This window comes from Dromiciops gliroides, chromosome 4 (assembly GCF_019393635.1).
Source record: "Dromiciops gliroides isolate mDroGli1 chromosome 4, mDroGli1.pri, whole genome shotgun sequence".
NCBI classification, from domain to species: domain Eukaryota; kingdom Metazoa; phylum Chordata; class Mammalia; order Microbiotheria; family Microbiotheriidae; genus Dromiciops; species Dromiciops gliroides.
In genome coordinates, this window is record NC_057864.1 from 486,260,159 (window position 1) to 486,273,685 (window position 13,527).

A 13,527-nucleotide genomic window follows, 5' to 3' on the forward strand; every position below is an offset into this window, starting at 1 on the left:
CAAGGCCACTTTACCATTTTTTCATTCCCTGAAGAACCCCTCCTCCCACCATGGGGCTTGCCTCGCAAACGCAGGCAAACAGGGTGTGTCACAGTGTTCTAGGAGGCAGGTGGTCCTTGGGCGCTCCCGCTTCACTCCCCGCTGCCCCCCAGCCCCCTTTCCTACAAACCACGAGTGGTACACACAGGTACCACCCCGCCCCCAGCCCCAGCTGGGGACACACCTGAGTGCTCCTGCACTCCCCTGCGGGGACTTATGGACCTACTGAAAAGTGCTTTTAAGTCAAAAACAAAAGCCAAACCCCAGTATAACAATGGTGTCAAACATGACCATTATTCTGTACTCCTTGGTCTGGCATTCAAGGCCCACCACAAATAGCCAAACCTGGATGACGTCATGGATCACATGTCACCGTCGTGGATGACGGAAAGCTAGACTCGCTAACACGGTGGATGACAATGGTGACCAAGTGGCATGAGGCAGGCGGCTCAATAACTCAGATTAGCGGGGCACCAAAGACTCCGGGGCACCCTGTAAGTGTGAAGTGCTCTGCAAGCCTTCGGGGCTTTGCTCACAGGTGAAAGGCATCTTATTTGGCTTGGAACGGGAACCAGGGAGGGAAGCTGTGGTGCATCTAGGCCCAGTGTAAAAAGGAAGATGCCTTCCTAATTAACCATGGCAGGGGCGGAAAGCCCATTGGGCGCGCTCGGCTGGTAGTTGCGTCTCCCAGCTGGAAATCTTCCAGTGGAGGCCAGATGACCCTTTTGGGGGGTCTTGTTCAGGTCCAGGTGGGACCAGGAGGTGTTGGAAGACCCTTCCAGATGCAGGGACATTAGGGTTCATCATCCCCTTTCCAGGGTCCTCACCCTTCTCTCTGTCTCTTTCAGGATCTGTCCTCATGATGTTCCCATTATTGGAAATCCATCCTCCCCCCACCCCAGGCTTCACCCATGTGTCAAAACCCAGCTCGATGCCATGCTCTCATGAAACCTTCCTGATCCCACCCCTCTGAGCCCACTGAAGGGACCCCAATACCCCATCCCGGTTTTGCCAGCTTCACACGACTCTCACCATGTGTAATGTATTTTATGAAACAAAAAGGCATTTAAAATATACATGGGTGGCAAGGAGAGGCAGGAACCAACAGACACATGTGTGTGTGTGTGTGGACTGGCTTGTCCTGGCATCCTCCCAACAGGCTGTGTTCTAACCCTAAGCCATAGCCTTCTCCCCTCCAAAGCTGGCTCTGAGGAACCCAAGCTAGGGCTGTCCCCTCCCCGGGAAGGTCAGAGCATGCGTGGGTGGTCATGCGATCCTGCCTGCGTCACCTCCACAGACCCTTAGACACGTGATCCCCACGTCTGAGAAGGGACTGGTCCTTTGCACTGGGGAGAACTGCTGGCTTCTCCAGTTCTGTGGCTTCGTTAGGATGTACGTCCAAGCCATTGGCTTTGGTAGTGGAAGGAAGCACGTGGCTTCATCACCAGCCCATCCTCTTGGGGTCCCACAAGCCACGAAGCCCTGAGAAAGGAGCTGGCTCAGACCCTCCTCCTGGGTTACTTCTGGAGCCACCAGGGCATCACCAAAAGGCCTCATTTGGGCCTGGGGAAACCCTGGTGCCGCCTGTTCTCCCTGGAAGATGCCTGCGGTCTGGGGGCGGGGGAAAGGAGGGCACAGGCTTGGTGACTTCTGCATCTCCACAAGTAACAAAGCGGGCAGGTAGAGCCCCCTAGGTAAGGGGCAATGGCATGCTGGGGAGGGGGCCTGCACAAATATGACCTAGTGATGGGGCCCTGGGCACTGCCCACACTTCCACCCCAAGGTGAATATCCGAGCACCAGGGCCTATTCCTAGGGTGTCCTCCTGGGGTCGAGGGGGTAATGGCATCTGTTTTATCTTAAAGGTGCCAAGCCCCACCAGGCCACGTTTCTTCTCTATTGTAAGAAAGTGTCGACAGCAGAAAGCAGCTGGTTCTCGAACTTGGCACCTGGTGGGTACCCTCCTCGGTGGCTGAAGGCTGGCTGCCTCTCCGGAGCCCTTGGGAGGTGGTATGGGTCGGGGAGAATGCTTGGGGTGTCTGGGTCCCCTCATGCCCATGCAGTGAAAGGTTTCTCACACTTAAGGATGGGGCAGGGGCAGGGAGAAAGGCGGTAATGCAGTGTGGTGGTGGTGGAAAATCCACGTGGCTTGCTGTTTATAAATCATGAACTTAAAAGAAGGGAATTTCTCTGCTCCCCCCCTCCCCCATTGCATCTGCCACCGGAAGGACCAGGACTGGCTAACATGGAGAGAGGGGGGAGGGCGGAGGGGGGTACTTCTGTACACAGTAAATAGAGCAGCATCCCTTTGGTTGGGGTGGACGCCGTCCACACATCGAAAGATCAGACCCCACCCTGCCTGCTACCCCTCGAAGCTCTTCTCCCCCCCTCTTCTTCCCAGACCTTACTTAGGCTCTGAAATCTCTCTCCCTCTCCAGGCATCCTAGGTCCTGCTCACTGTCCTAGTGGCCCTAGGCTCAGGGGGCGGGGCTTGAGTCAGAGAGATGTCATTGCCGATTGCGGCTGCCCAGCTTCCTCCGGTCTTTGTTTTGGCTGCGTTGGGTATCATCCATCTTGTGGACCCGGAAACACTCCTTGAGATTCTGGGATCGTATCTTGGGGTTCATAATCTCCTCCACCATGGAGCTTGGGAACCAGCCTCTTTCCTGGTCATGAAGGCGCTCCCCAAAAATCCAACCTAAGGGGTTGGAAGACATCAAAAAGAAAGGGAAAAAAAAAGGGAAAAAAAGCAACGAGTTTTTTGTTTGTTTGGTTTTTTGCAGGCAATGGGGAGTTAAGTGAGTTGCCCAGGGTCACACAGCTAGTAAGTGTCAAGTATGCAAGGTCGGATTTGAACTCAGGTCCTTCTGCATCCAGGGCCGGGGCTTTATCCACTGCACCACCTAGCTACCCCCCAAGCAGTGAGTTTTAAATGAAAACCTAGAGGATTTAGGACCAAAGAAAGCCAAATAGGCTATTTTGTAGCACGGCTATGGGAAGAAGTAGAAGGAGAATTAGCTTTGGAATCAGAGATCTGGGGTTTGACTCTAGGCCCTGCTTGCTAGCTTTGAAACTCAGTTTCCTCATTTAAAAAATGTGGATAATACTCCCAGTGTGGGCAGGGAATGCCCTAGGAGGAGGTAATGTGTTTTAAGCAAAAGGAGCCTCAAAGGTTTGAATCTGGCCCCTGAAACTTACTACCTGTGTGGCCTGGGCAAGTTTACTTAATCTTCCTGAATTTCCCGAGCCTCAGTTTTCTCATCTGTAAAATGAGATTTGGCTGGAGGGTCTCTGAGCTCCCATCCAGCCTGGGCACTGGGGCTTTCTAACCCCAATTTCCGAATTTATAAAAGCAGGACAGGCAGATCTCTATGAGGCCCAAAGTAACTCTTAATGAACAATTAAAAAGAAATCAAAGAAGTTAAGGAAATAAAAGCCAAAGAAAGAGTAAAAAAAGCGATTCAGGGCATACGGGTCTCACACTAGGCGGTTGACACGGGAATGAAAACATCTCAGTAGCAAAGGTTTTATGCCATTGCATGACACAGCCAGCAGAGGGAGCGAGTGACCAAGAAATACTAGCCACAGGGAGGCTCAGACTGGAAGGCCATCAGACCAACCAGATTATCAGGTTTCTGCTTGGAGACCTCCAGTGACGGGGAGCTCACTGCCTACCTGCCAGGGAGGCCCATTCCATTTGGGGGTGGTTCTGTTTCACGTTGTTATCCCACACCTGGCCAAAAATCCCTTCTACAATCTCTGTGACAAATGGTCATCCAGACTTCGAGTGAAGATGTCTGGGAGGGCAAGACCGCTATCTCCTGAGAATATCAGGTCTGGAGAGGATGTTAGAGAACGTCTGTCCTAACGGCCTCCCCTCTCCCCACTTTACAGATGAGGAAACTGAGGCCCAGAGAGGAAAGTGACTTACCCAAGGTCCCAAAGTACTTCATGGTTCTCTTAGCTTACAACAAAACCTTCCCCAAATTCACCCCATGCTCGTGACAAGGCAGGAAAATGGGAAGAAGGAAGATGAAGAACAGGAAAGAAGGAGGAAGAAAACAGGAGAGAGGTGGGAAGAATAAAACTAGGCAGTGTTACCTGTTGGAAAATGGAGGAGTAATTTAATTCGACAAATGTTTATTCATAGACTCAGAGATCTAGAACTGGAGAGGAGTTCAGAGGTGTCCAGTTTGACCCTTATTTTTTAGAGAAACTGAGCCCCAGGAAGGGAGAGCGGATCGCCCAGGGATATGTGGGTAGTGAGTAATAGAACAGGTTCTTTGATAAGCACAGGGTGTCAAAGCAGAAATATTATTGATATTGGAATTAGTGACAAAACCACCTCACTGCCTTACGAGAAGCGTCAATCTCAGTCTGTCAGTTCTATGATAGGGTGGCCCCCAAAAGTTAGTGGGTCTGGGTCTGCCCTAAGAGAGGCCAAGGTTCTGGGCATGGTGGTGATGCTCCCCCGGCACTCTGCCCCAGGCAGACCAAGCCTGGAGTAGGGGTCGGTTCTGGGGCTGCATTTCAGAGAGGACATTGATAAGCTTGGAGAGTGTCCACAGAAGTGCAAGCAGAAACAATAATGGGCCTTGAGTCCATGCCAAATGAGACCAGCCAAGGTATCTAGGGCAAGGAAGTACACGCGCGCACGCACACACACACACACACACGCACACGCACACACATGCTCACACACGCACACACACACGTGCACACATACACACTTGCCCAGAGGCAGCTTCCTCACTTTCCCCACACGACTGAATTGACATCACACCTGGGTGTTACTCCCTCTCAGTCACCTCCCCCCACTGCCAGTGGGGAATGAGAAGGGACAATTGGAGCATACAGAGTGGTGGGCCAATGTTACCTGGACTGATGGCATACAAAGACACAGCCTCGGACTCTAGTCTCCAGTCTCCTTTTCTAGCCTCGTCACCCATCGAGCCCTTCACACACCCAAAGTTCCCACCAAATGGGTCTCCTTGCCCTCCCCGTACACAACATTCTATTATCTCCCACCTTCCATAGGGGGCCTTGCCTGGTGCATTCCCCTCCAGGATTACTTGGGGTCTTGGACTCTCCAAAGGAGGGGCTATTCTCACATATCTTGTATATATTTATATATGTGCAGGTTCTCTCCCCTGAGAGAATGGAAGCTCTCCAAGGGCAGGCACTCTCTGGATTGTATCCTCAGTGCCCAGCACCATGCTGGGCACCTAGTAGGCATTAAATGCTTACGGACTGAACTTGTGACTCCCTGGAGTCCCCCTCCTCACTCTTCTTCAATTCTCCTAGAGCACTTTCCTATCCATTAATCAACAAGAATCAATAACAACAGTAACCCTAATTTATAATTACATATGCTATAGTATAGAATCACCGTGCAATCTTATATATGACATGACATCATTGTGTTGTATAAGATGTTGTACTTATTACATAATGATGATGATTTAGGGTTTATTTTCACTCTACACCGAGCGCTGTACTTCCTAAACGCTGGGAAGATGCCGGCAAGCATGAAGCCCTCCCTGCCCACAGGCGGCTTCTGGTCTCTTCTCATGTCATCCCTCTTATTCCACTCATCTGTGTCTGTTTCACTTCCACATTTCTCCCAGTAGAATGTAAATCCCTTGACCATAAAGACAGTCCATTTAAAATGTTTGTCTCCCCAACCCAAGCATGGACCTAACACAGTGAAGGAAAGAAGTGGAAAAGAAGGCCTGAACTAAGACGAATCCTGCCCCTAGAATCCACAGCATAGTGGATATGTGAGAGCCGACTTCACTGGCAGGAGGACCTGGGTTCCAATCCTGCTACTGACACACACTGGCTCTCTGAGCTTGGGAAATGCACTGAATCCTTCAGTGCCCTAGGTGACTCTCCGAGAGCAGGTGCCAATCTGCACTGATGGAAGGAATTCCCACACTAGGAGTTCCCTACACCAATGAGAGCAAGGGCCCAGATCAGGGAGATCTATGAACACAAGGCTGGCACATTAGGAGACACTGCTCTGTCCCAGAGGAGACATGTGATGCCAGGAAGCAGTATAGCTGAGTGGACAGAACACTGGCCTTAGAGGTGGGAAGACCTGGGTTCAAATCCTACCTCAGATATTCACTAGTGTGACCCCCACGGCAAGCCCCTTTAACCTCTCTGGGTCTGAGTTTCCTCCCTAGGTAAAACAGCGATCAGCAACCTCCCAGGATTGGTGTGAGGCTCAAATGAAAGAATGGCTGTAAAATGTCAGGATCATGATGTTAGGTAACTGGCCAAGCCCCTGGCCTCAGTTTACTGCTCTGTCAATCAGGGAGTGGTGTGGTCATTCCCCCCCCACCCCCACCTACTAGACAGTGTGGTGACGGTGACTGAGGTAACAGCCAGGAGAACACTTTCAGAAGGTAAGGGGATAGGTGCTATAGACATGGATGGGGGCACAATACTCACCATCTTCTGTCTTTTCGAGGATGTTCAGAATGTCAGCCAGCTCCAGGGACAGCTCATCCGGCTGCTGAGCAACATAGGGATGCACACACTGCACCTGCGGACAGTCTGTTGGAGGAAGGGCCGGGAGAAGAAAAGAGGCTCTTACCCAGGATGCTCTAGACTTTGTCTGGAGCCCCAGCCTTGGGAGGATGTCTGAGCCCAGGACAGAGCAGTCTGCTGAGTGGGGGGTGGGGACAGGGAGGTGGAGGAGGGTCAAGGACAGTTTCTAGACCAGTAAAATGCCAAGTCTCTGGTAGAAAGAGGGAAAACTCTTTGATTGTGGGCAAAGGGCCTCAGAAAAGCTGAGTCAAGTGCTTTCTTCCTGCTGAAGGGCCTCCCCCAAGGCCACAGAGCCTGCATTTGAACACAGGTGCTTCATTATCTAACAAGGAGGTAGTGTGGCCCCATGGAAAGAGCCCTTGTTCTGGGGTCAGAGGCTCTGGGTTCAAATCCTGTCTCTGTTACTTACCACCTCTGTGCACTTAGGCAACACAAACTACTTTCTAGACCTCAGTTTCCTCATCTGTAAAGTGGGCTCCTTGGTATAACCGCTGGGTGCCTTCTCATTTTAAAGCTGTGTTTCCATGTTTGCTGTGGTGCGCAGTTGTGTCTGACTCTTCATGACCACCGTGGACCGTCCTTGTCTAGGGGTTTTCTTGCTAAAGATCCTAAAGTGGTAGGCCATTTCCTTCTCGAGTGTATGAAGGCAAACAGAGGGGAAGTGACTTACCCAGGGTCACACAGTTAGTGAGTGTCTGATGCTGGATTTGAACTTAGGTCTTCTTGACTCTAGACCCAGTGCTCTGTGCCCCATGGAGCCACCTGGCTGCCTTATGTTTCTATAGACAAGAGGTCTAACAGCTTCAAAATGTGCCGAGATTTCTAGAATACCCTTGAGCCACACCACCTTGTCCAAGCCTCACTGTATAAATAAGGAAATGGAGGCTCATGAAGCTCCCAGAGTCCCAGGATCAAATCAAAGCTGGAAGGCACCTTAGGCATCACTCTATCATTCCCTCATTTTACAGATGAGGAAACTGAGAGGCCCATGAAGGTTCAGTGTCTTGCCCAAGGTCACACAGATAGGAAGGAGTAGAGCTAGGATTCGAACTCAGCCCCTGGGATGGCCCATGCAGCAGCCTTTCACTGGTACACACTGCCTTCTCCCCCTCCTCCCCCAAAACTCACTGGAAAGCCTGCCATCCCCTTAAGGACTGGGACAGTGAGCAATGAGTCTCCCCGGGAGGCCTCAGAAGCCATACAGAGGACCCCAGCTCTTGAGCAAAAGAAGGGGGGATTAGTCAAGCGCCCCAGGGCTTGCAAGGACTGGGAAAAACTCCCTTTGGATCTCATGCATTTCATGAGTTTTGACCCTTCCCGCAGACGGTCCAAGGGGGAGACTGGCCTCTGGTGCCTGCCTGGCCTGGCAAGGGTGAGGCCCCTGAGGTCTCACCTCAGCCCCTTCCCACCGTATTTCATGGACCACAACTTATCCCTTCAGACCCCAGGTGTCTGCTTGCTTAGTCTTTATTTCTCCTTTTGCCTGAACATCTACACAAAGCGCTTCTAGTTCAAAGCCTTAAAAAGGACTTTAGAGATCTTTTATGGGCCAGGCCAAATGGTGTGGGCACATCCTGATGAAGAAAGTCCCTTACCCAGTGTGGCTGCCGCCCCCCCCCATACTTCTTAGCCAGCAGCCTTGGGCACTAAGGGCTCAGGCTAGTGGGAAAACTCAAACTCGGGTCTTCTGCCCCTAAGGCCAGTTCTGCCAATACAGGAATTTAGTGGCCAGACAGCCCGATCCTAGAGAGGCCCCTGAGATATTGTCTGAATATCAGGAGGAGAGAAGACTTAGAGCGCCTTCTTCTAGGTCAGGATGCTTAACCTGACAGCCAGCAACTTGGGGTTTTAGTCATTTGACAAACGGATTTCAACATAATGTATTTTGGTTGATAAACCTGAACAAACAATTGAGGGAAGAGTTCTGTAGACTTGGCCAGGCTGCCAAAGGCATCCACGCCACACAAAAAGGTGATCCCTGATCTCGGTAACTGCCCCTCTTCCACGGAGAAGTAGGAGACCCTGGGCGTGGAAGCCACATCCTGCTGTTAGACACTGTTGCTTTGTGGAGACATCTCTGATACAAGGGAAGATACTTGGTAGGAAGAGGGTGGTGGGCTGTCTCCAAAGACTTCCATGGTGTAAAAATAAGCAGCAACAATGTAACTTCAATTTGAGGTGATAAACATATGAAAGCCTCTCTCTATCCCAAACCAAGTGGTTCGGCACTATCAGGACATAACCACCTGTGGAGCAGAAGGGCGGAGGACCCTCCATAGATGCTCAATCCCAACATGGCTCCCAGAAGCCAAGCTTCCCATAGAGGATTCCAGTCAGCTGGGGGTCAAAAGACTGAAAGGGAAGTGTGAGGAGCAGAAGCAGAGGTACTTCTGGGAATGCTCACCCAGCAGTCTCGATGTAAGGAAACAAACTTTGTTCTCCGATTCGGGCAGGGAGGTCATCCAGCGCTTCATCTCACTCCTGCGAGGGCATAGAGACACACATAGCCAGTGTCCTTACACGGGCCACTCTGGCTCTGGGGAGACGTTGTGGTGGTGGATGGATAGGTCTCGCCAACCCCTGCATCTTGGCCTTCTCTCTGGGGCCAAGCCCAAATTTGCTTTCTCCTTCTGGGGCTGTGGAGATACCTACACCTCTCACGCTGCAGCAGGACCTACCTCCTTCACTATTTAATGGGATGGAAAAATAATTGGAGACTGGCGTGGGTGCTCGAGTCACAGATTCTGCCCCCACACAATGCTCACTTCAGTTTCTGCCTGAAGCAATCTCTCAGCCTCAGAACCTCGGTGGAGCCAAAGCTAATGGCTCGGCCCAAAAAACAGCCTCGGGAGTAGTGGAGAGAGAGGGGAATGGAGGTGGGGGGAAGGATCTGGGTTCAAATCCTTATTCTGCTACTTACTCCCTGTGGGACTTTGGGCAAGTCACTTCATCTCAATGGGCCTCAGTCTCCTTCTGTGTAAAATGAAGAGATCAGACTAGATGGCCTTTGAGGCCCCTTTCAGCTCCCACATTCCATGTTCTGCGGTCTAAGTTCCCTCCCAGCTTTGACGTCTCTGTTCTAGGTTCCTCCCAGCTTGTACATTTTGTGTTCTAAGCTTCCTGCCAGCTGTGATCTTGTCTATGCTACCTTTTAAGGTTCCTCCTGGCTAGAGCATCATCAGTTCTAAGACCTCTTCCATTTCTGACATTCCCCGTTCTAAGATTCCTCTAAGGTTGGTCATTGTGTTCTCAGGCCTCATTTAAAAAAGGCTCTGTGTGGCAGCTAGGTGGCACAGTGGATAAAGCACTGGCCCTGGAGTCAGGAGGACCTGAGTTCAAATGTGGCCTCAGACATATGACACTTATTAGCTGTGTGACCCTGGGCAAGTCACTTAACCCTCATTGCCCTGCAAAAAAAAAAAAAAAAGGCTCTCTGCTATTCCCTAAGATTGGTGCTGTTGTCATTCATGGCTCACACTCATCATACTTATGGGAAGGTAGAATAGCGAAGGAGGGCTAAAAAACATGCCTGGGCTTGCCAGTGTGGCTGTGGGTGCCCCAGCAGCGGGGCTGGTATTTTTCTGCTGTCTTTACATAAGGAAAGAGAGAACCGGACATCCGGCTTTACCAAAATTACAGACGCTTCAAGATGGCAAAGGCTTGGAAGGCAGGGTTCAGCCTGGTTCAGAGACCCCTTGCCCCTGTGTGCATGCCTGGCTGCTGGTGATGAGAACAGGTGAGGACTGGTGAGGTCTGGAGAGATGAGAGCTAAAAGGAACCTTAGCAGTGTCTAGCCCAACCTATCCATTTTACAGAGGAGTAAACTGAGGCCCAGACTTGCCCAAAGTCACCCAGGTGGGAAATGGCAAAGCTGGGACTTGAATCCAATTTGAGGCCCTTTTCTACTGTACCCGCAATTGTATCAGAGAAGAAAACTGTATGGGCGGCTTAGTTAATTTGAAGCAGGCATACTCTCATGTAGGTTCAATTAAATTCAATTCGATTCAGTCCAATGAGCATTTATTAAACACCCCTTGTTTGCCAGGCATTGTTCTAGGCACTGGGGATAATAATAACAATAGTAACTAGTGTTCTTTTGATCTTCTCAAAAACCCTGGGAGGTAGGTGCTATTATTGCCCCCATTTTACAGATGAGGAAACTGAGGCTGTGACTTAAGTCACTAAGTGACAAGAGGTTAAGTGACTTGTATGGTGCCACACAAGCTATTTAGACTAACTGGCTTCAAATCCTGAGGTAGGATTTGAATTCAGGTCTTTCTAACTCCAGGCCCAGCTCTCTCTTCCCTATGTTACCTCATTTCCTACAAGAACAAAATAGTCCCTCTTATGCAAGAAGCCTTTGTTCTCCTGGAAGAAACAATACCTGCAGAGATAAATAATTACAAAATAATTTCCAGGGTTGGGGGCGGGAGAATAGGGCACTAGCTACTGGGGGGATCAGGCTGAGCTTGGACGTACGCTAGGGATTTTAAACCACGGAGCTGAAGGGAGATCACACTCTGGCATGGGAGATATAGCCAGTGCAAAGGCAAGGAGGTTGGAAATAGAGTAACACTTGGGGGGACAGCAAATGGGATAGTTTGACTGGAATGTAGAGTGTGTGAGGGGACAGGAAACTGGTTCTGAAAAATCCATGTGCTGGGGTGAATAACCTACAGGTAGGGCTGGAGTGAGGGGAGAAAGACACTGGAATGGGGACCCTTATCCCCTTACCATCCCATAATTATAGAACTACTTTCTCAAGCTACTCTGCTGGTTTTAGGGGGAATGGGAAGAGAGGAGGGTACAGCCAAAGGGGGAGAGGAGAGGAGAAACCTCTCCTGAAATGGGAGCTAGCCCCATTTGCTGGGGCCTGTCGGGTGGACAGGCCTCGGTACTCACTGGGATGAGGCCTTCAGCATGTACGTGGCCTCTCGGTCATCAGCATTCTCAAGCAGCCTCAGGATGAAGACGTTGGCCAGCGTCTGCCCTTGGTCCTCCAGCTCCTCCACTCGGAGGAGGCCCCGGGGAGCTGAGTCAAACACCTGGTACTTGTCCCTGGGGACAAGGGGACAGGAAATAACAGCAGTTATTCACTGTGGCCGTGCCTCTGCACCAGCCAGGCCCCCTGCCTGGCAGGCCCTTCCTCCTCACCGTGGAAGCCGTGGCTTCCTTCAGGACCAGCTCCAGGGTCACCTTCCATGTGAGGCCTTTGCTGATGGCCTCCACTGCCCACTGGGCTCACTCCCTCCCTAGCCCTGTTCTCTTGTGTGCACGTTCACATGCACGGATCTCCTCTGTTGGAGTGCAAGATTCTTCGAGGCAGTGATTGTTCTTTTTGTCTTTCTATCCCCAGGACCTACCCCCGTGACTGGCACAGAGGGGCGGGTGCTTAATAAGTGCGTATTGACCGACTGATGGAGTGTTAGCTGGCCTCCCCTGGATCCAGCTGCTACGGAATCTGGAACGTAGTTGACCTCCTGACAGCTTTGCCGGGAGAGGCCCAGCCTGCCTGTTGTCTTGCTCTGGTCATACCTCGTCACTCACCCCTTTGCTCAAAGCCCTCCCCTCCTGCTGGTGTTTGGCCTTCGTCTTCTGAGAGGCTGCAGGGGCCGTGGTGACTCAGGTGTGCATCGCATTCACGTGAGGCAGAGTCAGTCTCACTCTCTCGAGTCCAGCGGCAGGGCAAACGTCAGGACGACTGGTGACGGTCTCGGAGGCTGCAGAGGATCTTGGCGTCTGCCAGGTCTGACCCGGCTTCGAGGGCTGCATGGCACCTGCTTCAGCCGCCGTCACGGTTGTTGGAACACATTATTCTCATCCACTCGTTCTGCCCACGGGAAATCTTCACGTGTTTGGGGTAGACACCCCCTAATTCACCAACCGGTTTGAGGCCTGTTGGTTACCCCCAACCTGGCTTAGATAGGGTGTGGCCACTGCCCGTGCTCTTGGAGCCACAGGCAAGAGTTGGGTGACCAGTGGACACCAAGGTGGGATGAGCAGCCCTCATGCCAGAGCTGCTGGTCTTCCTGGATACCCCCACACTCTTTCCTACTACCTCCTAAATAAAATCCAAACTCCTTAGCCTGGCACTCAAGGCCTTCTGTAAGATGATGCCTCTCTTCCTCACCCGTTCAAGCTCCATCCCAGCCCAGGCTTTCCACCCTCCCCACCATTCTAGTCCTTTGCTTAATGGAAAAACAGAATCCTAGGATTCTGGAAAGGACCTCAAACCTGAGCTGGTCTCAGCTCATTCATTTTACAGACAAAGAAACTGAGATGTAGAAAGGTTGGCGCCCATGGTCACAGAGGCAGAATTTGAACTCAGGCCCTCTGACTCAAACCAGCAGTCTTGCCACTGGACCTAGCTGCCTCAATCCCTGCTTCCTTGAAGGCTTTCTTGGCTACCCTCAGTTGGGAATGATCTTTCTCCTCTTGGGCCTGACATGCTATGATTAAAAAAAAAAAAACTTTACAAATTAATTTTATTGAAATCTTCTTTTAAAAGTTTTCACATCCTGGGGCAGCTAGGTGGCTCAGTGGATAGAGCACTGGCCCTGGAGTCAGGAGTACCTGAGTTCAAATCTGGCCTCAGACACTTGACACTTACTAGCTGTGTGACCCTGGGCAAGTCACTTAACCCCAATTGCCTCACCAAAAAAAAAAAAATTAAAAAAAAAAGTTTTCACATCCCAACATTTATTTCCCAGTGTCCTGGGTCCTCCACACAACTGCCAATGGGTGGCATCCTTGGCATCAGTGGCTGTCGGTTCCCTCTGGAGCCAAACACCAGCTCCTCATTTTGGCATCCAGAGTCCTTCAGAACCTGGCTCCGGCCAACCCCTGCAGCCTTACTACACAAAACTCTCCTCCCAAACTGGTCTTCCTGCTGTTCCTTCTACCAGACGATCCAGTTCCCATCCCTGTGCCCCTC

General features: G+C 51.3%; 1 protein-coding gene across 1 annotated transcript in view; it reads right to left on the reverse strand.

Moving 5' to 3' along the window:
* Positions 1–1,065: 1,065 nt before the first annotated feature.
* The window catches only part of NGEF (neuronal guanine nucleotide exchange factor), a 71,370-nt gene continuing 58,908 nt past the window's right edge, over positions 1,066–13,527 (reverse strand). The window contains 4 exon segments of the mRNA XM_044005182.1: positions 1,066–2,736; positions 6,495–6,599; positions 8,998–9,074; positions 11,496–11,651. Of these exon segments, the coding sequence (XP_043861117.1) occupies positions 2,546–2,736; positions 6,495–6,599; positions 8,998–9,074; positions 11,496–11,651 (529 nt within the window). The 3' untranslated portion in view covers positions 1,066–2,545.